This window comes from Podarcis gaigeae (genome assembly GCF_964106915.1).
Source record: "Podarcis gaigeae genome assembly, chromosome: 16".
Classification (NCBI taxonomy): Eukaryota; Metazoa; Chordata; class Lepidosauria; order Squamata; family Lacertidae; genus Podarcis; species Podarcis gaigeae.
The window spans coordinates 8,015,364-8,042,103 of NC_139693.1; the positions used below are offsets into that span (position 1 = coordinate 8,015,364).

At 51.0% G+C, this 26,740-nt stretch overlaps 1 protein-coding gene across 2 annotated transcripts in view; it reads right to left on the bottom strand.

The window, feature by feature from the left end:
* INTS3 (integrator complex subunit 3) overlaps nt 1-26,740 on the bottom strand; it is a 94,066-nt gene that overhangs the window by 48,529 nt on the left and 18,797 nt on the right. For both annotated transcript variants that reach the window (XM_083715594.1, XM_083715595.1), the window contains exons 4-10: nt 16,974-17,087; nt 16,067-16,151; nt 11,705-11,771; nt 7,182-7,326; nt 5,778-5,907; nt 2,839-2,936; nt 1,185-1,376 (exon numbers count right to left, since the gene is read on the bottom strand). In XM_083715594.1, the coding sequence (XP_083571720.1) occupies nt 1,185-1,376; nt 2,839-2,936; nt 5,778-5,907; nt 7,182-7,326; nt 11,705-11,771; nt 16,067-16,151; nt 16,974-17,087 (831 nt within the window). The remainder of the gene's footprint in view (nt 1-1,184; nt 1,377-2,838; nt 2,937-5,777; nt 5,908-7,181; nt 7,327-11,704; nt 11,772-16,066; nt 16,152-16,973; nt 17,088-26,740) is intronic.

Consider the following 26,740-nt stretch of genomic DNA (forward strand, 5'->3'; position numbering starts at 1 on the left):
TCTTGAATTTCTTGGAAATCTATTATTGCTGAGATTATTATCACCACATTATTACTATTTTTTGCAGCAGCTGGTCTCAACGGTGTTGTTCTTGGCTTCCCAGACACAAACCTCACTTTAAAAGAACAGGGCGATTACAGAAACGAGTAGCAGGGTCCAGAAACGTTTCCTGGGGCATCACGGCCAGAGCGCCTTGAGGAATGAGATTCTGAAGGAAAGCTAGGAGGGGGTTGGTGTCTGAGTAATGTATGTTGTTTTAGAAAAAATAACGGTGTTGGATTGTAGCTAATCACATTTTAATCAGAGTAGGCCCATTAAATTTAATAGGCCCAAGCTAAGCAGGTCCATTAATTTCAATGGGTCTACTGTGAGTAGCGCTAGGTCTATTCTTGCCATTGTTAAAGCTACCAATGGCCTCGGCCCTGTATACCTTGTAGGAGTGTCTCCACCCCCACCGTTCAGAAGGCTCTGAGGGCTTTCTGGCGGTTCCCTCACTGCGAGAAGTGAGGTTACAGGGAAGCAGGCAGAGGGCCTTCTTGGTAGTGGCGCCCGCCCTTTGGAATGCCCTCCCATCAGAAGTCCAGGAAATAAATACGTACACAACTTTTAGAAGACATCTGAAGGCAGCTCTGTATCGGGAAGTTTTTAATGTCTGGGGTTTTATTCTGTTTTTATATGTGTTGGAAGTATCCCAGAATGGCTGGGGGAAGCCAGCCTTGCAGGATCAGGCCCAAAAGGACCCATCTAGTCCAGCACCCTGTTCTCACAGTGGCCAAGTGGATGGTGTGATGCGAAACATGCAAGCAAGATTCAAGCTTAAGAGCAGCTCTTTCCACCTGTGGTTTCCAGCAACTGATATTCAGAAGTGCTTTTGTCTCCAACTGTGGAGGGCAGAGCATAGTCCATAGTCATCAAGAGCCCTTCCATCCACGAATTTGTCTAATCTTCTTTCGGAGACGTCTAGGTTGGTGGATTGGGGGTTTCCCACTGGGGCTACCTGGGTGGCCACTGTGGGAACAGGATGCTGGGGACAGCAAGGCAGCCAACAGGTGCTCTCTGGGCGATGCAGAATGTTCACAAACACCCACATACAGCTCTTCCGGTTGGACAGAGCTCTGCTTGAAAAACCTGGGAGGAAACCCTTCGGTGTTGCCTGCGCTCTCGTTCCCAGTGAGCCTCCTTACCGTGCAGGTGGTGAGCAGCCAGCCAATGATGGCCCAGCGAGGGAGGATGTCGGAGCTCAGCACCTCGTTGGACGGGTGGACCACCCCACAGATGTAGCGGATGAGGTCGCAGCGCAGGGACTGGCTGTCCGGGGTGGAGAGGTACTGCCGCTGGAACCAGTCTTGGTAGCGTTTCTGCTGGCCAAAGCGCACCTGGAGGGAGACGAGGGAGAGAGGGAGGTCGGAAGGTGCCATGCCATTGGGCCCATCAACGCCTGAACTCTTAATTCAGGCATCCTTCTACCTTTCCTGGTTTTTCACCATGCATAATCCAAACGATTCCATGAATAGTTCCCAGCCATGAGGGCTAGAAACTTGCACAAAGTTTGAATTTGATTTTTTTTAAAAAAAAAACAACCACACAGCCTATTGGAAAATGGAATTTTGCAGCTATTCCCTGGAAAAACAGTGTATGTCCGGCACTGTTTTATTCTCTGCAGTGCTTGGAAACCGTTTTTGGTTGGTCAGTGTGAACGCGACAGCAGAACTGCCTTTGGTGTCTGTTGTTAACGGAAAAATCCGAGGGCTCCCTTGGACAAAAACAAAGACACCAACCAGGATTACTTGGAGCAAAACAGCAGGCTGTAGGCTTGGCCTTTATTCAACTGTGCAACAGGGTGCTCCCCTCACTTGCAGGAGAGAGGAGGGACCCAGAAAAATGGTGTGCAAGGCCTTATAAAGACTTTTGAAATTGCCACCCTGTACATCAAGACCACCCCCAGAAACACCATACATACATCACAGAAGGGGTGTAACCTAAGACCACCCCTCAGACACATCACACCTACATCACAGAAAAGGTGGTCTAAAACAGAAATTTTAATATTGTTTTTCTCCTGTTGTTGTTTATCTCCTGTCTGGCAGGTTATTTGATTGGATACCCTGGGTAGCCTGGCCAGTCTTTTGTAATGATAAATACTTAGTTCCTGGGCCAGGTCACAGGCTCACACCCTATTCAAACACAGACATACCCTTAAGACAGGATTTGTGAAGGAAAAGACAATGGGGAGGGTTTTCCATTTTGACCTTGCAGAGAAAAGATTTGGTCAGTTTAGGAATCAAAATGGTTCCAGGTTGGCCTTCCTGTGCTGATCTATCTATGTCCTTGGTTGGTACACTTATGAACATTACCATATATCTAAGACCATAAAATTCCTATCACACTGTAGATGAGGAAGCAGATGATTATCAGGCTTCAGGAAGCTGCCATATACTGACTCATACCATTAATCCATTTAGCCTACTATTTATCTACTCTGACTGCCTTCCACCTTGCCTGCTGCCTAAGCCCCTTTTAACCACAGATGCCAGGGATTTGAATCTGAGACTCTCTGTTTGCAAAAGAGGTGCTCCAGAACTGAGCTATACTCCTCTGTAGCGGCTGTCCTATAAGCATCAAGCTGCATGAACTCAGTTGGGGTGAAGATGGGAAGGGAAATAGGGGACGGAATTCGTGGTAACCACATAAGGCCAGGGGTTGACAGACTGGCACGCTACGGTGCCCTTTTGAGATCTTCCCCTGCTCTGTAAGTGTTAAATATTAATAATAATGGGTTGTTGTAAACTGTTCTGGGAGGCCTGCATACCCAAAAGTGCAACCAAAAAAAGGTGTTACCCGGGAGGTCATGAAGAGCAGCTTGGTCTCCATGTCAGGCGTGAGGCGGCAAGCCAGGAACTTGCGTGAAGTCCGAGACTGCAAGAGTTGCAAAACACCTGCATTGGGGAAGGCAGGAAGGAGAAGTGGGGAGTGGGGAGAGAGAGAAAGAAAGAAAAGGAAAATTAGATTTACGGCACACTGCCAGCCACAAAAGCTACTAAATCAGCAGGCGTCTCGTACAGCGAGGGACGCATCTTTACATGCAAGGATCAGGCCCAGAACACAGGTCATAAGCTCATAAGAAGAGCCCCGCAGGATCAGGCCAAAGGCTGATCCAGCCAGCCTCTTGTTTCCACAGTGGCCAGCCACTTGTGATCCCCAGTGACTGGTCTTCAGAGGCCCCCAGCAGTTCCACTATAGTCATCATGGCTAGCAACCGGCGATCACTTCATCCTCCATGAGCTTTGTCTTTTAAAGACATCAAAGTCAGTGGCCATCACTAAACCAGGTTTAAAGTTGCAAATTCCACAGTTTAACTTTGTGCCAACGCTTTCCTGTAAGACAGAGTTGTTCCACCTAGCCTATGGCTTAGAATCAGTTTGATTCCCTCCCCCTCTTTCTTTTTCCTTTCTCCTCCTGTGAAGGGACTGCATCCTAATGTTTTAATGTTTTTTTTTATGTTGTTTTTTAAATTGTATTTTAATCAACTTGTTTTTATTATTGGTTGTTAGCCACCCTGAGCCCGGTCTTGGCTGGGGAGGGAGGGGTATAAATAAAATTTATTATTATTACGGGTGACGCTGTGGGTAAAACCTCAGCGCCTAGGACTTGCCGATCGTATGGTCAGCGGTTCGAATCCCCGCGGCGGGGTGAGCTCCCGTCTTTCGGTCCAGCTCCTGCCCACTTAGCAGTTCAAAAGCACTCTTAAGTGCAAGTAGATAAATAGGTACCGCTCTATAGCGGGAAGGTAAACGACGTTTCCGTGCGCTGTGCTGGTGCTGGCTCGCCAGAGCAGCTTCGTCACGCTGGCCACGTGACCTGGAAGTGTCTCCGGACAGCGCTGGCCCCCGGCCTCTTAAGTGAGATGGGCGCACAACCCTAGAGTCGGACACGACTGGCCCGTACGGGAAGGGGTACCTTTACCTATTATTATTATTCCTTTCATCTATCCTGAATTTTCCACCAGTTTCCTTGGATGACCCCAATGGATGGGATGGGAAGGAGGAAAAATCTATCCCTGTCTGCTTTCTCCTCAGCGTGCATCATTTTATGCATGGCTCTCTCCTCGCTCGCCTTCGTACGAGGGTCTGTCACTCGCCTCCGTTTCCCACCCGGCTCAATACATAAACAGTGGGATTTGACCCGAGCCGACACATTAGGGTCAAAATCTGCAAACCCAGTTCTCCCGGTCCAAGGGAGCGCCACGTTTCGTTCAAGACTTGACATGGGCCCGCCCCCCATCGGGAGGGCTGTCAAGAGCAGGGGAAAGTTCTGCGTGCTTCAAAGCCGAACCGGCGGTGTTGAAACCATTCCACTTGTCGACAGAGGGCCGTGTGGGAAGGAGCTCCTTGAATGAAGGACGGCCGCCTCCCCTTTAGAAAACTTGCTTAGTTAAAACGCTTCCCGTGGAGAAAGAAACAAAAACTACCCGTCGGGAGGAACGCGGCGTGAGATCTCCCATGGGTCAACCACTTCTAGAATGTCTTGAATATGGCCCTTCGAAGAAGCCCTCCAGAGGCGCAATTCAGAGAGTGCTGCTAAGGGCTTTGCATCTTAATTTGCCTGGAATCAGGCCAAAAGGCAGCCAGGGGCGGATGGTTGCTAGAGGTAACTGATGGCCCTTGGGGCGCTGATTAAGAAGTTCTCCACAGCCACGGGAGGCGGAAGGGAGGAGCAGCCTAAATTGCCTTCTCTCTCTCTCTCTCTCTCTCTCTCTCTCTCTCTCTCTTGGGTGGAGGAATCTTCTCTTCGAAGTGCAGCAAAGATGCACTGAACTCTGATCTGCCAGACCAAAAAGCTGTATGTCCCCTGTGCAGGTGAGGCCAACCCACTAGGCCTCACTGCCAGCTCCCATCCTGGAGGCAGGGATGCTTCAGCTGTGATTCCTGCTTGGGGGAGGGGGGGGGTTGGACCGGATGAAATTTTGGTTCCCTTCCAACTCTACATTTCTGTGATTCTCCAGGGAGTGGCACTGCCTGTCAGCTTCTTCCTCCTTAAAGGTAAAGGGACCCCTGACCATTAGGTCCAGTCCTGGCCGACTCTGGGGTTGCGGCGCTCATCTCACTTTATTGGCCGAGGCAGCCGGCGTACAGCTTCCGGGTCATGTGGCCAGCATGACTAATCCCCTTCTGGCGAACCAGAGCAGCGCACGGAAACGCCGTTTACCTTCCCACCAAAGTGGTACCTATTTATCTACTTGCACTTTAACGTGCTTTCTAACTGCTAAGTTGGCAGGAGCAGGGACTGAGCAATGGGGGCTCACTCCGTGGCGGGGATTCGAACCCCCAACCTTCTGATCGGCAAGTCCTAGGCTCTGTGGTTTAACCCACAGCGCCATCCGCGTCCCTTCCTCCTTACTCTTTTTCAAAACCTCTTTGAGGGTCGTTGTTCTCCCCCCTTACAATCAAGTGGTACATAAATTTTGTGAAACAAATACATAAATTTGCTAACCCCTCTAAACTAGTAAGGGCTCCTTTTCCAGAACAAGGCACAGTGGGCAGCTGAGAACTTTGGTTACGGGGCGGCACAGATACACCAGGTTGGAGCCAACTACATTCTACTCAAGAGTAGACCCACCGGACCTGAGCTAGTCATGCTCATCTATTTCAAAGGGACTACCACAAGCAGGACTGACGTTGGATTCAACTCACTGTTGACAAATAACAGGAAATTTTTTTAAAAAGCACTCAGCCTCTGGAAGGAGCTAGTCCATAATGTTCCGGAACTTCATCACCTACCTGTGAACTGGGGGCTCAGCACCTGTGGGTTGTGGATAATGTCCTTCCAGAGCTGTTCGAACTCCGGTATCCTAGCAACGTTCTGCAGGAGCCTCACCAGGTCTCGGCCAATCATAAGGCAATCCATAAACTTGGGGTAGGGAGGAAGAGGGAGGAGAAGGGGGGGGGAGGAGTCATTATTGTTCTCAGGCACAGGGATATGGACAGAGTGTGCGCTTTGGGGAACGTTCAGTTCCTAAAACCCTGGCAAAGCCCAAAAAAAGGATGATTCATCCCACCCGTCGGCTGAAAAGGCCTTTCCTCGGCAGATGGTCTTGCCCCCCTTTCAAGATAGCAGGTTCCAAAGAGGCAGGGTGACAAGCAAGGTCGGCTGCCGCATTAAAAAGATAAAATAAATTTTAAAAAAGAAATGGTTGCAGTTGTACAAACAAACAGGCAGCGCTATAAATTCTGAGGCTGACCGTCGATCACGACCTGGGAGGGAGACTCAAAAGGTGGATTTCTCAAAGCTCAGTGGCCAAGGCTGAGTCTTTTCTAACTCTGGCCGTCAACACCATCGCAAACGGTGATCGGGATCCATGGCCGCCAGCAACAGGGGTGTGATCACATTCACAGGCCGCCATCAATAGGGGTGCAATTGTATTCAATGGCCAACAGCAACAGGGGTGCAATCATGAACGCTACTACTATTGCTAGCAGCGCTGGAGAGTCAGATCAGATTCCTGGCTGTGCTTCAGGCAGTATGTGAGCATAACTTGCTCTCCCTGACAGCAGGACCTTTCCTGCAGCTGCCCCACAACTCTACGGCAAAGCATGAAACTATTCCTTCCCACTCGACTTTCCTGCAAGGGTTGTAAAAACAAGGGTGGGAAACCTGCGGCCCCTCCAGATGTTGCTGGAACCAGAACTCAACAGGGATTTTGTTGTACTGGGTTGCCGGTGTCGCTGCGGGCAGGGGTTTGGACTAGCACGGGAACCCATGGCCCTTCAGATGTCGCTCGACTCCAAATCCCATCACCCCTGACCATCGGCTATGCTGGCCGGGGCTGCTTGGTGTTGAAGGCCCGCAAGATTTGAAGGGCTGCAATTCTCCCCAGCCCAGCTTCACTCTTCTGTTAAGTGAATTTGAATGTGTGATCCCTGATTGGTTGGGCTTTCAGCTCCTTAAGAGGAACAAGCAGCAAAGACACAAAACGCTCATCCGGGCGGGAGTCACAATGGGCTGCGTTGTTTCGAAGTCGGCCCCCACAGAGAAGACAAGGAGAGCGGGGGCCGAGCGTGTCTGCGGCGACAAAGGAGGCTGTCTGGAAAGCGGCTGTCACTTGTCCCTCAAGTGCCTTCCTCCGAGAGATGGCACCCGCCCACACGCCTTCAGGCAGCTAAACACTTCCCAGATTCCCTTACCCGGTCGCGGAGCAGGGAGATGCAGAATTCCACCTCCTTCTGCCTCAGGGCGTGCAGGGGAGGCGAGCCATGGTGGTCGACGATCAGGCGGAGGTAGGTGTACACGGACATGGCGATGAGCATGGCACTCTTCAGAACCCACTCCCTGAAAAGAAGGGAGAATTTAGTTCCACGCCACAACCCGGTGCAAACGCCAGCCCTCCCGACCGCTCAGAACCAGTGTGGTCGTTGAGAACATGTACAAGTAGCCCCGCGGGATCAAGCCCGGCATCCTGTTCTCACAGCAGCTCGTCAGATTCTCCCAGGAAGGCCCCCAGGCAAGAGCCCTGTTGTTTGTCTCCAGCATTGAGAGGTAGACTGCCTTAGGACATGGAGGTTCTGTTCTAAACGAATATAAAGAGCTCTGCTGGATCATTTTGCCCAGTGTCCTGTTTTGACGGAGGCTAAGCAAATGCCTGCAGAAAACCCACAAGCAGGATCCGATCACAAGAGCCCTCTTCCCCCTTCTGCAGTTTCCAGCAACGGGTATTTGGTTGCTGAAGGTGGCAAATCTTAAGAACCTGGGAGGAAGCCTGAATTAAGATTTCAGACTGGGGGGTGGAGGGAGAGGGGAGGCTTTGATGCCCTCCATGGTCAGATCTGCAAGGAAATCAAAACTATCCATTCTTAAGAAAATCAGCCCTGAGTGCTCACTGGAAGGACAGATCCTGAAGCTGAGGCTCCAATACTTTGGCCACCTCATGAGAAGAGAAGACTCCCTGGAAAAGACCCTGATGTTGGGAAAGATGGAGGGCACAAGGAGAAGGGGACGACAGAGGACGAGATGGTTGGACAGTGTTCTCGAAGCTACCAGCATGAGTTTGACCAAAGTGCAGGAGGCAGTGGAAGACAGGAGTGCCTGGCGTGCTCTGGTCCAGGGGGTCATGAAGAGGCGGACAAGACTAAACAACAACAACATGGTCAGATCATCCTGCCCTCCCCCCATCCTGACCCTAGCAAGGCTACTAAGCAGAGATCTGTTTTAGTTATGCTTTTAAAAATATCTCAAAGAGGAAGGTCTTTGCGGGGCAAAAGGGCTTCCAGTCTATTTACTGGATGTGCAGCACAACAGCAGCAGCAGCGAAAGGGCAGGAGTGGCAAAGGAGGGGGCAGCCGATGTCAGGGGGTCTGTGCCTGACGCTGCCCTCCAGCCTGAGCTCGGGAGTAATTGATCTGGCAGGTGACACAGAGGAAAGGTTTAAGGGTGCTCTAGAGGCAGCTCCGGTCTCGTTACGCCACTGAGTGCCGGAAAGGGCCAACGCGCGACGTGGTGGGCTTGGCTCACCCCCCGATCCGGATGCTTGACCAACAACACCTTCTGCTCCCAATTAAAGCAGCCAAAGCGGAAGGGTTTTGGTTTCACATTTTTTAAAAAAACCACAACTATGCTGCTTAATTAAAACCTCGCTTTCCATTCTGCCGACCTCAGTTGAGTTTTCCCCTCAATCCTCGAAATTCCCAGGCCAGGACCCGCCCCCTAGAGCAGTCAGTGATTCTCAAACTTGGGTCCCCGGCTGCTGTTGGACTACAACTCCCATCATCCCTGACCACTAGTCCTGCTAGCTATGGATGATGGGAGTGGTAGTCCAACAACAGCTGTGGACCCAAGTTTAAGAAACACTGGGGGAATGGGCCTGTTTCCTCATTCTTCGTCAACCCCTGAGCAACACTGCCAATGAGGGCCTGGGACTTTGGGTAGGGCCTTTTCTGCTGCGGCACAAAGCCCCCCATGTGGGGGCATTCAGCTTTTGAGGAGCAGCCTTCCCCTCCTTGGAATGTCCCAGGCTCTCCCCCTATCAATCCCCCACAGCCCAGTACAAGCCGCAGGAGAAACTGGGAAGGTGACTTTTTTCAAGGCAGTCCTGGGGAATCCCAGGCTCTCAGGTGAGGGGTGCACATGCAGCAACTCTCCCCAAGCCACGCCCCCGGCTGGCCTTGCTTCACGTCCTCCGTAGCCACACCCCATCTCCCCAGGCCACACCCCCTGTGATTCCCAGCAACTGGGGTTCTGAGGCATATTGCCTCCGACAGTGGAGAACTGTGGCCAGCAGCCACTGACAGTCTCAGCCCCCTCCGTGGATTTGTCCTATTCTCTTTCAAGAGCGATGAAGACGGCATCCCAGCCATCTGTACGGCTCCCCGTATTTCGCCTCGGAGATAAACAGCAGCACTGTGTGTTCCTATCAAACCCAGTACAGTGGTGCCCCGCAAGACAAATGCCTCGTAAGACGAAAAACCCGCAAGACGAAAGGGTTTTCCGTTTTTTGAGGCACTTCGCATGGCGAATTTCCCTATGGGCTTGCTTCGCAAGAAGAAAGCCCATAGGGAAATCTCCGGGGACCTCTTTTAAATGCTGGCGGTGGGGAGCAAAGCCTTCCCCCACCTCCGGCCTTCAGAAGAGGTCCAGGAAGGCTGGCGGGGGCCGAAAGGCTTTGCTCCCCACCGCCAGCATTTTAAAAGCAGTCCGGGATAGCAGGGAAGTGCTTCCCGCTATCCTGGACGGCTTTTGAAGGCAGGCGGGGGGAGCAAAGACTTTTGCTCCCCCGCCGGCCTTCAGAAGAGGTCCAGGACCTCTTCTGAAGGCGGGCGGGGGGTGAAAGTCTTTGCTCCCCCCTGCCTGCCTTCCCGGGAGAGCGGAGAAACGCAGCGTGTTTCTCCGCTGTCCCGGACAGCTTTTGAAGGCAGGCAGAGGGGAGCAAAGACTTTCGCCCCCCGCCAGCCTTCAGAAGAGGTCCAGGACCTCTTCTGAAGGCTGGCGGGGGGCAAAAGTCTTTGTCCCCCCCGCCTGCCTTCCTGGGGGCTTTTAAATCGCCCCGGGACAGTGGAGAAGTCCTCCGCTGTCCCGGGGGGATTTTTAAATGCTGGCGGGCGGCAGCGAAGCCTTCGCTGCCGCCCGCCAGCATTTTAAAATGCTGTCCCGGGGTTTTTTAAAATGCTGGGGGTGGGAAGAAAAGCCCTTGTCCACCCCCCCAGCCTTCAGAAGAGGTCGGGGGACAGACTGTCCCGGACCTGGTCTGAAGGCGGTTTCCATAGGAACGCATTGATTGATTTTCAATGCATTCCTATGGGAAACCGTGCTTCGCAAGACGAAAAACTCGCAAGACGAAAAAACTTGCGGAACGAATTAATTTCGTCTTGCGAGGCACCACTGTATTGTCTACTCTGACTGGCAGCAGCCCTTTGGAAGCCACAGGTCCTTCTGCTAAATCTTCAAAGCTTCTCTCGTAAGGAGATAAGAAGACATCTGTTCGGTCAGACCGAAAGTCCAGCATCTCTACCATCGTAAAGGCTAAGTACTTGCTTAACTGCTGGACCACTCGGGGTGCCCGATTCTGTATGCGAGATGCCACTAGGCAGTCACAGGCCAAGAAACACAATCTTGCCCAGAGTTTTGCTACATCCCGTTCCTCTTTCCCCCTTGCCAACTTAAATTTCAAATGTGTCCAACAAATGGGAGGCAGGAGAGACTGTTGCAAGTGCAAAGTTCCTCTGAGCACAGAATTTGGACTTCTTCTGGCATGGAACATCACACTCAAAGGAAGGAGAGGGAAGCCTTCATGTGGGCTAGAAACTTGACCCTGTGTGTGTTAAGCCTAAGGTGAGGGTTGTCAGGGATCTGTGTCAGGTAAGGCATTGCAGGAGACAAACAAGACGAACTACTACGTAAAGACTGTCTAGGCAAGAACCAGCAGGCAGAAAGCAACGATTTACAGCCCCCTGGCTCTTCCAGCCACAGAAAACGTGCTCGCTCTCCGAAGAGCGCACTAGATGGCACTGTGGGGCAACGCAGCTAGAATCAAACTGTTCCTTGCCAATGGGAAAGAAGCACACTTGAAAAACTCTTTATGTGTCTGTCCGTCCCCCGCGAAGTAAAACGCTTTAACAACATGATTGTTCACCACAGCAATAAGCAATTTCAAAAAGACATTGCAGCTACTACACATGCCATCCTAAGAGAGGGAACCGCGCATTGAAATATTATGACAGATGCACTCAGGATGCAAAGAAAAAGGGGCTACAGAAAAGGAACGACGTGGGCAACCGAGACTCGGTGTAAACAGAGTCAGATCAGCCTCGGTGACTCAAGCCTGTTGCAGCGGGTGTCTGGAGAAGGTGGCCGGGTTCGTACCAAGGCAATAAATATTCATCGCTCCTAGCAATAAGGCCCAGCAGAAAGCCATGCCTCATTAATTGTGCGGTCTCTATGCAGGGCTGCTTTGGGGCTCTCTTCATCTTGGTCACAGGGGAAGTCAGGACTGATCAGCCCTGGCAAGGCTCAGTAGCGTGAAAACGAACTTCAGAGTCCACACTGGACAAGGTCAGACACGGCTGAGCCCCTGAAAGGCAACACAAAGCCACCAGCCAGGGAATCCACCTGAACAAGCCTTCAGAACAAGTCTAAGGAAGCGCCGTCCGTTTGCTCCATTGTGAGCAGGCAATGACCCCTGGCTGCCAGCAATGGCCGACTAACCAGGCATACATACCTCTGCTCAGTAAGCATATCGAGGATGTTTTCCGCCAACCAGATATTCTTTGCCGTTACGTCTCCGCCTGCAAAGAGACAAACAGGTGACGAGAAGGTTGGGAGGAAGCCGGTTCAGACTGTGGATTGCACTTTCCTCCAGCGTCAGGTTTGCACCAATCTGCCCCCTGATACCTTTCAGCTAATCAAACTTTTTGCTGCTATTGTTTTTCCCCAGTACACCGTTAAACTCACCCACCCTAGGAGAACCCCGTCCTCCTTTGCTCAATGGGATAACTCAGGTACTTTCTGGAAACCAATGATCAAACGGACATTGGAAGAACCGTTCCAGATCAGGTCAAAAGCCTTTGACACCAGCCACTCAAGATTCCTTTAGGAGGTGAACAGGCAGGGCCTGAAGACAAGAGCCCTCCCTCCCTGTAACCCATAAGGATGTAAAAAGAGCCTGCAGGATCAGGCCAATGGCCTGCCTGTTCTCACAGCAGCCTGCCTGGTGCCTTTTCTGTAAATACCTGCAGGGAAGACCTGAGCACAACAGAAGTACACCAGCAGTCTCCAGCTCAGCTGGTTAGAGCATGGTGCTGATTAACGCCAAGGCTGTAGGTCTGACCCCCGTATGGGACAGCTGCATATTCTGGCATTGCAGGGGGTTGGACTTAGATGACCCTCAGGGTCCCTTCCAACTCTATGATTTTATTCAGACGCATTTACTACCTTCAAACGTGGAGGAAGAGCCAGTAGCTACTGACCACCTTCTCCCCCATAAATTTGACTGCAAACCCCAAGATCAGGCCAATGGCCCATTAGGGAAACCAATCAGGGCAGGACCCAAGTACAAGAGAGCTCTCCCCTCCTGCAGCTTCCAGCAGCTGGTATTGATTATCGATGCAGCGCTGAGGGACCCAAATTAAATCACAGCGGCCTGACTCGGTGAGGCCAAAATTGGGGAGCAAGTGAAAGGTCATCTCGGCCTCCCAAATGGAGGAGTGAGAGATGCTCAGCGGAAGGGATATTTACACCCAATTTTGACCCTTGAAAGCAAGGCCTGAGCACAACAAGCAGGGCTTTCTCCACCCGTGATGTCAGCCAGAAGACAGCAAGGAGGGCTATTTGGCCAGGGCAACCTCCCCTAACTCAGCTCCCCCACCAGGTGGTAAAGGTAAAGGTAAAGGGACCCCTGACCATTAGATCCAGTCGTGACCGACTGTGGGGTTGCGGCACTGATCTTGCTTTATTGGCCGAGGGAGCCGGCGTACAGTTTCCGGGTCATGTGGCCAGCATGACTAAGCCGCTTCTGGCATACCAGAGCAGTGCACGGAAACGCCATTTACCTTCCCGCCGAAGTGGTAACTATTTATCTACTTGCACTTTGACGTGCTTTTGAACTGCTATGTTGGCAGGAGCAGGGACCGAGCAATGGGAGCTCACCCTGTCGTGGGGATTCGAACCGCCAACCTTCTGATCAGCAAGTCCAAGGCTCTGTGGTTTAACCCACAGCGCCACCCGCATCCTGCACCAGGCGTTATTGGGCTCCAATTTCCATCAGACCCCCACCCCACCCCTGGCACGGGTAACGGCTAGGGATGATGGAGTCCAGTAAGATCTGGAGGACCGCAGGGGCCCCCCAACTCTAGACTAGGGGCACCCAAGGTCAGGCTGTCATGCAAGCTAGCTAACAAAGAGCCCCGAGGCTTGTAAATTCCTGGTTGCTGTGAGCGATTGCGGGGCAAATTCCTTTCTCCACCAGAGTACTCTTTTAAAAGTCAGGCTGAGCCATTCTTGGATGCCTGTCCTTGAGAAGGGGAGTGGGGGGGCCCCTCAAAAGATGTAGTCATGACAACCGAATCCTCGTAAAAAGAAGAAAAAACCTTATCAGGGTGAGGGGGCGGCAGAGGTACCTTAGGAAAAGAAGTTTCCCGTAAGTTAGAAGTCTGCAAACACTTGGCACGGGTGCCAAACAAAGGAGAAAGACAGTAGTTTGCTGGTCCACTATGGTTTTGTCCTTCCTGCCCGCCCCCCCCCAACAAATAGCTTTTAGAGCCTGTCCTTCAGGCGAGGGGGGGGCGGGGCGGGAGCTGGCAAGCTCTGAGCTCATACAGGCCCAACTCCACATTGCAGATGCTGGCGGTTAAAAAAACAAAATGACAGATTTTCCACTGCGGCAAATTCCTGATGTCAGCCTGGCACAAAAGTGTGCCAAAAGTTCTCAAGATCCCTATCAAGACCATACCTGATTTGGTAGGGAAGGAACTGGTGGGGCGGAGAGATGAGGACTGTTTGGCCAAGAGGCATCCTATTACTGCAATTTAATGAGAGATCCCTGATTGGCTGGGAGGTGTGACCAGGATAGGGGTGGGGGACCTGTTACCCTCCAGATGCTGCCAAACTACAAGTCCCATCATCCCTAATCGTAGGCCGTGCAAGCTGGGGCTGATGGGAGTTATAGTCCAGCCACAGCTGGAGGACCCCCTGGTTCCTCAGTCCTGCTATATACAAACTCATCTCTGGCGACGAGACTTCTTTATAACTTTAAAAATGGAAGATAAATCCTACGTGCGTAATATTTATACACACTTTAATGTAAAGTGAAAAGGAAATCTTCCAAGAGTTATTGCAAAAGTTATTGCATCTTTTAAAAACAAAAACAGGTGTCCCATAATTGCATAAAAAATGGTTTAGGGATAAATCTGTTTTATTAAATTGGACAACGTTCTATATCTGCAATGGCACATGAACAATTTAAGGCAGCTGCATTACCAAACTCTTCCTTTTTTAAAAGGATATATAATTACAGAATAATGTTCCCGAGTAATGGTTGTTCTCTACAAAAATAAAATAAAATGACCCTAAACACACCAGGGATTTTTTAAATTGGGCGTAATCAAAACATGCGAAATAAAGAAAATCTGCGCCCACTGCAATCCCGCTTAGAGAGAGCTGCTCCAATATACCTTGCTGCTAATTGAGCAACTTATTTCGTCCCTCGTTACCTGAAAAGGGCAACCCTCCTGCTGTCAACCACCCCTCCCTCTCTCCTGGCCCTGCCTGGCTCCGGTTTAAGGCGGCTGTACACAATTAAACCAGTGCTCTCCCTGTAGCTGTTGGCAACCTGGCCCTTCGGCACCTCAGCTCTACATGACAGGCGGTTCATTTGGAACATGCCAGCATTACCATAGGCAAACAGTGACTGCCACAATATGCTCCCTTCATTAGACACAGGCAGCAGCAAAAATAACAGCTTAGGGACAAGGTTGGGTGCAATGATGCTCAGGAGGCTACTCAGAATGGCCTGATTGCTTGATGAGGACTGGGCAACTTAAGAAAATAGAGTCATATTGGTTGCATCTAGCCCAGCTTCCTGTTTTCACAGTGGCCAACCAGACGCCACAATGGGACGCCCCCAAGAGCTCTCCCCCTGCGGCAGTTTCCAGCAACTGGTACTCAGAAGCATTTCTGCCTCTGCCAGAGAAGAAGAAGAAGAAGAAGAAGACTAAGAAGAAGAGGAGGAGGAGGAGGATTTGCTTGGATTTGATATCCCGCTTTATCACTACCCGAAAGAGTCTCAAAGCGGCTAACCTTCTCCTTTCCCTTCCTCCCCCACAACAAACACTCTGTGAGGTGAGTGGGGCTGAGAGACTTCAGAGAAGTGCGACTGGCCCAAGGTCACCCAGCAGCTGCATGTGGAGGAGCAGAGACGCAAACCCGGTTCCCCAGATTACGAGACTACTGCTCTTAACCACTACACCGCACTGGCTCTCTACTGTAGTCCATCCTCCTGTTCTCACAGGGGCCAAGCAGATACCTGTGGGAAACTCATAATCAGGACCTGAGCACAAGAGCGTATAGCATATATTCAACACAAAAAACAGTGACAATTTGTTGTTGACAAAGGACAGCTAGACACAATAAAGGGCCCCATTACCTTCAGTAGCTAAGGGCCTCATCAAACCTACCGTATTTTTCGCTCTGTAAGATGCACTTTTCCCCTCCTAAAAAGTAAGGGGAAACCTGTGTGCGTATTATGGAGCGAATGCGGGCGGGAGGCTCTGCTCAGCAGTCCCTTTAAAGAGCCGAGTGGAGCGTCTCTTGGGAGCTTTTCCTCGAGGAGGGAGAAGGGCTGCCCTTCTGGGATTCAGAATATTTTTTTCTTGTTTTCCTCTTCCAAAAACTAGGTGCGTCTTATGGTCCGGTGCGTCTTATAGAGCGAAAAATACAGTAAATCTGGCCCTGCTTATGAGGAATGGTTGATAGAGAAAAGGCACTCACTCAGGCTAGCAGCCATCAACGCAGCCTTCCTTCACCTCCTGCGGGATGCTTTATGGGGCTACCTTCTCCAGCGATAATGCCCCCCCAACGCACTCACCTGCGATCTGCTTCATGAAGGTCATGCAGACGCCTTCGATGCCCAGAATCCCGCTCCGCACTATCTCCCGCACCAGCCAAACCAACTAAAGCGTGGGAGAAAAGAGAATTCAGGGCTCCTTCAAATGACCTGGAGAAAGCCAGCCTTTCCTGCCTCTTTGACGCCTTGTCCAGGCAGAAGAAAGGCATTGCATGCAAGCATCTGCGCCAGCCAGATGATGGCATGGTCCTAACAACTCGCTGCTCATAGAATATGGTTCCTTCATAGAATCAAAGAACCCGCAATCGGGATTTTTCCCTGCTCTCTCATTTTTTTAAAAAAACAACATCCTGCAAGTTTCTAGTCCTTGTGGTTGCGGAGGGAACCCCAAGTACCACTTAAGTTATAGAATCGTGTCTATGCGGGGATTCCCGGGGTTAGCAGCAGGGTAGAAGGTTTGGATTACAAACACAGCCACCAAGCCCACCTACCACAAATTTGTGTTTCGTGACCCACCCCCAAGCTTACAGCACCGTACTTCCCTTGATTTCCCCCGTATGCCTCAATGCACCTTTTCCATATAAAAATTCTAATTCTGGCACTGGGGCTTGGGAGCAAGGGGCCGGGGGGAGGAAGTACCCACAACTGCAGACCGCATTACATATGCCCCTGAAACCCAGCTTGCAGATTTGCAGATGTGGTGCCGATTGCGGAATCTGGGTCTTCAGGTTGCAGAATTCAAAATGCCGCACAGAGATGCCTTGGGCAGCACTGCACTCCGGGCTTGAGACAAACAGCGGGCTGATCGCAGCTCCTGCTTCACACACACACACACACACACACACACACACGGTTCTTTAAAGTACGGAGGCACACAGAGAAAAGAAAATGCGCATAGGCAAGACGCGGCGCATAGCGCATGGCCCACCTGCGTACGGCACGTGTCCTGCAGCTTCAGATACTTCTCCATCAGAATCTGGTTCATCTTGTTCAACACGGCACTCATCCCGTCCCGGCTGACCAGCACCAGGTCCCGGTAACACTGTGGCCACGGAGGAGGGCAGGGGAGAGATGAGAGAATGTGTCAGCTGAACAGAGTGCAGTCACAGCATATAACTTAAAAAGAAACTGCTCTGGGGTGGGTGGTGGATGGCATACAGATTCTTTAAACAGGGGTGGGGAGACTCCATCCCAGGGGCCAAGTGCAGTTCCCTGGAGAGATGCTGCTGGTCAGAGTTAACAGCACTGGGTTGAATGGACAACTGGCTCACCACATTGAAGGCAGATTCACATTACCCTGATCATCATCCTTATCATGCAGGAGCCCTACAGCATCTTAGAAGGTATGCGCCCATTGGCTGGACTCCAGTGGGACTCTAGTCCCATTGGCTGGACTGCAGCTCCCATTGGTCAGACTCCAGTGGGACTCTAGCTCCCATTGGCCAGACTCCAGTGGGACTCTAGCTCCCATTGGCCGGATTCTAGTGGAATTCTAGCTCCCATTGGCCAGACTCCAGCAGGACTCCAGCTCCCACTGACCGGACTCCAGCGGGACGCTAGTTCCTATTGGCCGGATTCCAGCAGGACTCTAGCTCCCATTGGTCGGACTCCAGCGGGACTCTAGCCCCCATTGGCCGGATTCTAGTGGAATTCTAGCTCCCATTGGCCAGACTCCAGCGGGACTCTAGCTCCCATTGGCCGGACTCCAGCGGGACTCTAGCTCCCATTGGCCGGATTCTAGTGGAATTCTAGCTCCCATTGGCCAGACTCCAGTGGGACTCTAGTTCCCATCAGCCACAGCCAGTGCAGCCAATGGTCAGGGCTGATGGGAACTGCAGTCCACAAGGACCTCCAGAGGCTCATGGGTTCTCCAGCCCTATTCCAGACACACATCCCAAACAATCAGGGATCACGTATTAAATGCGCTTATAGAGGTGTAATATTCTATTACCTAGAGCTGGGATGAAGAACCCGTAGCCGCCATCCAGGTGCTGTTTGACTCCAACTTCCATTTTCCCCAGCCTGCAAGGCCAATTGGTCAGGGGTGACGAGAGTTGTAGTCCACCAACATCTCTGGGAGGCCACAGGCTCTCCATCTGTGCTCTAACAACAGAAGGAGACAGTGCCTGAAGCCAAGCTGGTACATCGGGAATAGCCAAAGCACTGGTTGCTTTGGGGGTGAGCTGCTCCCCGCCACTGGCGACCAAAGGAAAGGAATAGACATATATATGCATCAGTAACCAGAAAGCAGCGAAAGGGGTCGCTGCTTCTATATGGCACCGCAAGCCCAACCATCTGACATATGAAAATAATTCCAGGCGACACATAATGCAGAACATACACGAAGAGTACGGCCAAGTGTGTCGGACAGTCGTAAATCAGCTGGGACTCTGCTCGTCCAAAACGTACAAGCAGAGAATATATTCCCCGTGTCCAAATTTTGCTCGCTTGTCAAGTTCCAAGAGAACAACCCCCCACCCCCGGGACTCAATCTGCAAAAAGCTGGCAAGGAGATGCTTGCGGAAGAGGAGCCTGCGAATGGCCAGGAAAACGTTTCGGGAGCCAAAGGCAGAGCTTGGGGAGCGCAGGCGGTGTGGGAGAAGTTTGGGGGGGCACGGTGGAGGGATGTGGGGGAGGAAGGAGGCAGTGGAAACTGCTCAGAGGCTCAGATTTGGGAGGACTTGGAGCAGATCAGCTGATCATGACCCACCCACATCCTGAAACCAACATCTGAGGTCCTTCTCTATGGGCCTGGGAGGTCTGGAGTGAGATGACATGAGAAAAGGGTATTTTTGGTGGTGGCTCCCTGCCTTTGGAACGTTCTCCCCAGGGAGGCTTGCCTGGTGCCATCAATGGCTACTTTCAGGAGCCCAGCAGTAACACTACTTTTCAGCCAGGTTTTTGGCCTTTATCTTGGGAGAGTTTTAAATACTGCAACTGCTTTGTGGGGTTTCTTAGACAGCCTTTTTACATCCATTCGTGTTTTGAGCTCTCGTTCTGTTTCAGTTTTATACTGGTTTTAATGCTTGTGGTATAACAGATGATCTCCGTAGACAACTGGATCGAGGCGGGTCAGGACTGCTGATCCTTTTAGATTTGTCAGCAGCCTTTGACATGGTCGATCATGATCTTCTGGACCACCGCCTTGCAGACGTAGGGATACAGGGCATAGCCCGTAACTGGTTGTGCTCTTTTATCTCTGGTTGGGGACAGAGGGTGGCATTAGGGAGGGAAATGTCGTTGCGCCACTCCTTGGTGTGTGGAGTGCCGCAGGGCGCAGTTCTCTCCCCGATGCTTTTTAACATCTTTATGCGCCCCCTTGCCCAGATTATCCGGAGCTATGGGCTGGGCTGTCACCAATATGCTGATGACACTCAGCTCTATCTGCTGATGGATGGCCACACTGACTCGGCCCCGAACACACTGACCAGATGCTTGGAAGCTGTGGCTGGATGGTTTCGTGGGAGCCAATTGAAACTAAATCCTTTGAAGACAGAGGTCCTATGGCTAGGTCGGGATGGCATGGGGATGAGGGACCAACTCCCTTCTCTTGTGGGGGCCCAATTAGTGCCATTGCCTTCCGTTAAGAGTTTGGGTGTAATCCTTGATGCCTCCCTTTCCATGGAGGCGCAAGTTACAGCAACAGCCAAGGCGACATTTTTCCACCTTCGCCACATCAAGCAGTTGGTCCCTTACCTTTCCCGCCCCGACCTGGCCACAGTGATCCATGCGACGGTCATCTCCAGGCTTGACTACTGTAATTCGCTCTATGCGGGGCTGCCCTTGAAGCTGTCCCAGAAACTCCAGTGGGTACAGAATGCTGCAGCGAGGCTCCTCACGGGGTCTCTGCCATGGGAGCATATTCACCCAGTGCTTTTCAAGCTGCACTGGCTCCCGGTGGAGTACAGGGTCAGATTTAAGGTGCTGCTTTTGACCTTTAAAGCCCTTCACGGCCTAGGACCCTCGTACCTACGGGACCGCCTCTCCTGGTATGCCCCATGGAGAGCCTCAAGGTCCATAAATAACAACACCCTAGTGGTCCCAGGCCCTAAGGAAGTTAGATTGGCTTCAACCAGAGCCAGGGCCTTTTCAACTCTGGCTCCGGCCTGGTGGAACGCTCTGCCTCATGAGACCAGGGCCCTGCAGGATCTGATTTCTTTCCGCAGGGCCTGTAAGACAGAGTTGTTCCGCCTGGCCTTTGGCTTGGAGCCAATTTGATTCCCTCCCTCTCTCTCTCTCTCTCTCTCTCTCTCTCTCTCTTTTTTTCCCCTCCTCTTTCTTTCTTTTCCTTCTCCTGCGATGAGGCTACATTTTAATATTTTAATGTTCCATTATTTTAATGTTGTATTTTATTTTTGTTTTAAAGTTGTAATCATTCATCCTGTTTTTATTATTGCTTGTAAGCCGCTCTGAGCCCGGCCTTGGCTGGGGAGGGCGGGGTATAAATAAAAAATTATTATTATTATTATTATTATTATTATTATTATTATTATTATATAGTAAAATGAGTTTACGTTTCATTTTTCAAAAGCAACTAGCAAGTCCAGTTAATAATAAAAATAATAATGAATAGTGAGGCTTCTTGCGAAGTTTTACGGTATTCAGACGCAAGATGGGTGGGGTGGAAGAGAGGTTGGCAGAAGGGAGGGAAGGGGAGAGAGGAACCAGGAAATCATCTGTTAACTCACTTCTGCATGGATGTTAATTTGTGCTGCTAAATGTCACGCCGCGGAGGCAAAGAGGGATCTGCTCTCCGCGTTCTCCCTCCGAGAGGCTAATGAGGCCCCTGAAAGCGCCCTTTCAATTGAACTCGCAAAGCACTCAGCAACCTCACGCTCACAACAGGCGAGGTCTCTGGCTCGGCCTTTTGGCGCTTTCCAAATGTTAAAAGGCGCACTTGGCCGGCGAGCAGGAGGGGTGAAATAACCCCTGACCCGGTGCCGCGTGGTACAATTAGGGCCAAGGCGCCCTGGCGCCCTGGGCAATTCTCCCGAAGCCACAAAACGGGGATCACAGAAGGTGTTTCAGAGGGCAGGAGGAAGGCAGCGGCGAGGGTGAGGAAGGGATGTCACTGGAAAAGGGTCCAGTCCCTCCAGGGCTAGGTAAAGCACTCTGCCCATGTTTGAAGGTGCTCTTATCTCCCGTGTTTTGAAAGGACAGAGACGCTAGTGCCGAGGCCCCAAGATTTTGGCCTCCTATTTCTTTTCCTAGGAACCGATGGGGTTTATAAGAGGTGCTCCGTTTGGGGTGTCTTATTATCACCAAAACTGCAAAAGGCTATGTAAAGGCAGTGGCGTTCTGCAGGTGAATCCTGGCTCAAATTCTGGCCCCTTGCGACAAAACGGTGCTCCTGTTTAGGGTCCCAGCCAGCTAGCCAGTCAGCCCTTTCCCAGGATGTGCCATTCCATCATCATCATCATCATCATCATCATCATATTTTATTCATACCCTGCCCTTCCCGGTTCAAAAACCGGGCTCAGGGCAGCTAACAACAAATTTAAAACACTTTAAAACACTTAATTATAAAAGCAGCATAAAATACAGTATAAAAACATGAATAACAATAAAAATAAAAAATCAATTAGATAATCCCCAGAGCTAGCTGGCTGAATTGGTCCCTTGGCCAGTGAGGAGGCCAGGGGAGAATTAGCTGTGGGGTCTCAGAGCGGGTGATCTTCATAAAAGGGAAGGGGGAGGGAAGAGAAGGGAAATAAAAAGATCAGGCTGAATTCAAATTAAAGGCCAGGCAGAATAGCTGTGTCTTACAGGCCCGACAGAAGGAGGTTAAATCCTGAAGGGCCCTAGTCTCATGGAACAGAGCATTCCACCAGGTCAGAGCCATCACTGAAAAGGCCCTGGCCCTGGTGGAGGATAGTCTAACTTACAAGCCCTTATCCACGTTACGATATTCGCAAGTGTGACAAAATGCTGGTGATGTGGAGTGCTCCAGTTCAGGGTTCCAACCAGCTACGCCCTTTCCCAGGATACTCCATTCCAGCCCAATCCCAGGCAAATTCTTATCACTGTGATGTCATACAATATTCATAGCGTTACACCTGCAACAAAATGTTGAAAACATGAAGGGCTCCAGTTCATGGTTCCAACCTGGGAGGCATTTCACAAACAGCGAGAAGGTGCCAAGAAGGACCTGTCAATGCCAGCCGGGCGCAGCCACCCACAGAAGAAGAAGAAGAAGAAGAAGAAGAAGAAGAAGAAGAAGAAGAAGAAGAGTTTGGATTTGATATCCCGCCTTTCACTCCCCTTCAGGAGTCTCAAAGCGGCTAACATTATCCTTTCCCTTCCTCCCCCACAACAAACACTCTGTGAGGTGAGTGGGGCTGAGAGACTTCAGAGAAGTGTGACTGGCCCAAGGTCACCCAGCAGCTGCATGTGGAGGAGCGGAGACTTGAACCCGGTTCCCCTGATTACAAGACTACCGCTCTTAACCACTACACCATACACCATACAGGGCCTCCCTTGCCAATCTTAAGGCCCCCGATGCTTGGCATATAATATACTGCAAATGAGACAGCTGATATAATAACACAGCAAAGGGGGAGATGGGCAGAGGGGGAAGATGGAAGGGTACAGGAAAATGCTATGCATTTATTTCAGCTGTACCCAACCTGGTGCCCTCCAGGCCTTTTGGCTCCCTCAGCCCCAACCAGCAGTTGTAGTCCAGAACAACACCTAAAGGACACCAGGTTGCAGAATGCTGAAGGAGGGTGCAGGACCCATAGGAAGAAGGGGAGGTGCCTATTAAATTAAAACCTGATCTAAGGCACCTTTTGGAATCTGTCCTCCTGGAAGACACCTGGGGTGGCAGCAGAACCAGGGTGGCAATGCAGGGCAGGACGACTCAGATGACTTCCTTATAAAGGTAAAGGGACCCCTGACCATTAGGTCCAGTCGCGGACGACTCTGGGGTTGCGGCGCTCATCTCACTTTATTGGCCGAGGGAGTCACCACACAGCTTCCAGGTCATGTGGCCAGCAGGACTAAGCCGCTTCTGGCGAACCAGAGCAGCGCACGGAAACGCCATTTACCTTCCCGCCGGAGTGGTACCTATTTATCTACTTGCACTTTGACGTGCTTTCAAACTGCTAGGTTGGCAGGAGCAGGGACCAAGCAATGGGAGCTCACCCCGGTGCGGGGATTCGAACCGCCGACCTTCTCACGGCAAGCCCTAGGCTCTGTGGTTTAACCCACAGCGCCACCCGCGTCCCATGGCTTCCTTATACTTGACAGTAAACCATTCTTATTTTTGCTGCGAAACACACCCAACAAGCGTCTAGCAACACGGCCCATGTCACTGACAAGGAAAGAGTCTGCAGCCTGATGAAAATGTGTCACGCAAATGAATAAATCAGCACCCGCCAGCAGACCCCGCCGGCGTAAGGCTCCGGAGATGGGCACAAGAGGCAAGCAGCAGGGAGATGTCAAGGAGACAGGAGGCTTTTAAGTCTGGGTGAAAGATAAAAAGCTGGAAGGGGGGTGGGAGAGAGCAGAAGGCCCTTCCTCCATACTTTGGGAAGGGAACTTTAATTAAAAGCAAGAGCCAGCCGAGCGGAGGAGGCAGCCGCCTCGCACACTCATCAGCTGGCTGTCACCCCGGCGGCCCCGACGCAGCCAAGGGTCTCCAGCGCACAGCTGGACGGGCTCGGCACGCAGCTAATTTCCTGCGAGGGGGGCTAGGAGAGGCATTCTTTGAGAGGCTTCGGAAGAGGGCGGCTCCTCGGCAGGCCCAATCCGCGTCCAGAGCAAGGAGGGCGAAAGGGGGGAACACGGCTCAGAGGCATAGCATCTGACTTGAGCCCAGAAGGTCCCAGGTTCAAGAACCCCAATGGCATCCTCTGGGAGAGACCCCCCGCCTGAAGCCCTGGAGAGCTGTTGCCTGTCAGCGTGGGTGATACTGAGTTAGAGAGGCAAAATTGTCTGCTTTGCTAAAAGACAGCTTCTTCTGAAGGCAGCCCTGTTTGGGGAAGTTTTAATGTTTGATGTCTTTATCGTGCTTTTAATATTCTGTTGGGAGCCTCCCAAAGCGGCTGGGGAAACCCAGCCAGATGGGCAGGGAGAGCAGTGCCCCTTCTCTTAGTAGGGGCAGTGCCCTAAGGGAGAGCAGTGCCCCTTCTCTTAGTAGAAGAGGCAGTGCTCAAGATGTAAGAAGTAAGCACACCAAGAACTCAGGCCAATGTAAGTTTCAATAGTGGGAGTGGTCCCTACTCACAAGTCAATAGTCAATAGTAACAAAAACTAATCCATTCAAAAGTATGTATTCCGACAAGAATTACAAACTCAAATAGAGGTTACAAACTCAAACTCAAAGATATGTATAACACAATAATTCGTTACAAAGATTTTCTCTTTTTCAATAAACATTAATGTTGATCCTTATAATTTATCAGCTTGCAGATGGAGACTCAGTTTCAATCATAGAGCAGTCAGAAGTCAGAAGTCAATTATGGATTAGAGTTTATGAGTGTGAGTTTGTAATCTCTGTTAAGAGTTTGTAATCTCTATTTGAGTTTGTAATTCTTGTCAGAATACATACAGTGGTACCTCGGGTTAAGAACTTAATTCGTTCTGGAGGTCCGTTCTTAACCTGAAACTGTTCTTAACCTGAGGTACCACTTTAGCTAATGGGGCCTCCTGCTGCCGCTGCACCGCCAGAGCACGATTTCTGTTCTCATCCTGAAGCAAAGTTCTTAACCCGAGGTAATATTTCTGGGTTAGCAGAGTCTGTAACCTGAAGTGTATGTAACCCGAGGTACCTGAAGTGTATGTAACCCGAGGTACCACTGTACCTTTGAATGGATTAGTTTTTGTTACTATCGACTTGTAAGTAGGAACCACTCCCACTATTGAAACTTACATTGGCCTGAGTTCTTGGTGTGCTTTTTTCTTGGTATATTTAATAACAAGATGTAAGAAGAGCATGGACTGGTGGATCAGGCCAAAGTCCACCTATGGCCAGCTTCCTGCTCTCACAGTGGCCGTCCGGAGGATGAGGAGGAGGAGGAGGATAATAACAACAACAATAACAACAACAACGTCTCAACAGCCTTATCTTCCAAGGTTGTGCCTAATCCTCTGTTCAAGCTGTTGGAATAGCTCAGTTGGCAGAACACGAGAGTCTTAATCTCAGGGTTGTGGGTTCAAACTCCTCGTTGGACGAAAGATTCCTGCACTGCAAGGGACTGGACTAGATAACGGTACCCCAGACTTGGGACTACAGCTCCCATCATCCCTAGCTAGCAGGACCAGTGGTCAGGGGTGATGGGGAGTTGTAGTTCAAAAATAGATGGAGACCCAAGTTTGGGAAACCCTGGGCTAAGATAATCATTGCAGTTCCTTCCAATGCTACAATTCTATGTTTCTGAGTCTGTGGCCATCCCATGACCAGATGCTGCCGCAGGAGTGACGGCCACCAACTTTGATGACTCGTTTGGTTAGCAGACTAGGGCAGGGAGCTGAGTCAAAACCAGTCTGACTGAGACGTTCACTGCAGGAATTATACAGTGGTGCCCCGCAAGACGAACGCCTCGCAAGACGGAAAACCCGCTACACGAAAGGGTTTTCCGTTTTGGAGGCGCTTCGCAAAACGAATTTCCCTATGGGGTTGCTTCGCAAGACGAAAAAATCTTGCGAGTCCCCGCAGGTTTTTTTCGCTCCCGTCCCCCTTTTCCTAAGCCGCTAAGCCGCTTAACAGCTGATCGCTAGAAGCCGCTAGACCGCTGGAGCACTAATCCGCTAAGCTGTCAATGGGCTTGCTTTGCAAGACGAAAAAACCACTAGACGAAGAGAATCGCGGAACAGATTCTTTTCGTCTTGCGAGGCACCACTGTACATCTACCTGCATAGAAATGCAAACATTTTGACTAATGGGCTTACACCGCATAATCTTCAATATCTCGGTTGCAGTGTTCCCAAGATCTGTTAAACCACTTTGGGAAATGCACCTCTGGGAGGGGAATGGGGGGGGGGCGGGCATCTCCTAACCACTCTCAGCATCCTTAACAAACCACAGCTTCCAGGACTCTTTGCGGGGAAGCCGTGACTCTCCAACACAGTGTCCTAGTGTACAGTGGTACCTCGGGTTAAGTACTTAATTTGTTCTGGAGGTCCGTTCTTAACCTGAAACTGTTCTTAACCTGAGGTACCGCTTTAGCTAACGGGGTTTTCCGCTGCCGCTACGCCGCTGGCGCACGATTTCTGTTCTCATCCTGAAGCAAAGTTCTTAACCCGAGGTACTTTTTCTGGGTTAGTGGAGTCTGTAACCTGAAGCGTCTGTAACCCGAGGTACCGCTGTATTTGGTGTGGATGTGGGTGGCTGGCATCTTGCCAGTGCTGCTTCCAGCCACCGTCTAAACCAGTGTTTCCGAAACTTGTGTCTCCAGTTGCTGTTTTTTGGACTACAGTTCCCATCAGCCCTGACCACTTGGTCCTGCTAGCTAGGGATGATGGGAGTTGTAGTTCAAAAACAGCTGGAGACCCAAGTTGCAGAAAGCCTAGTCCAAGCATTTTTAGAGTATTGGTGTTTTTGTTGTTGTTTTTTTAAAAAGGAGGGGATAGGAAATTTGAGGTTATGGGGCTCAACCCAGCCCCAACCAGGCCCCTTCCCAGGGTGACCAAGAAGAAAGACATATGCAGAAACCCTAACTTCAGCGGCACAGTGGCACCATCAGAGCAGCAGAA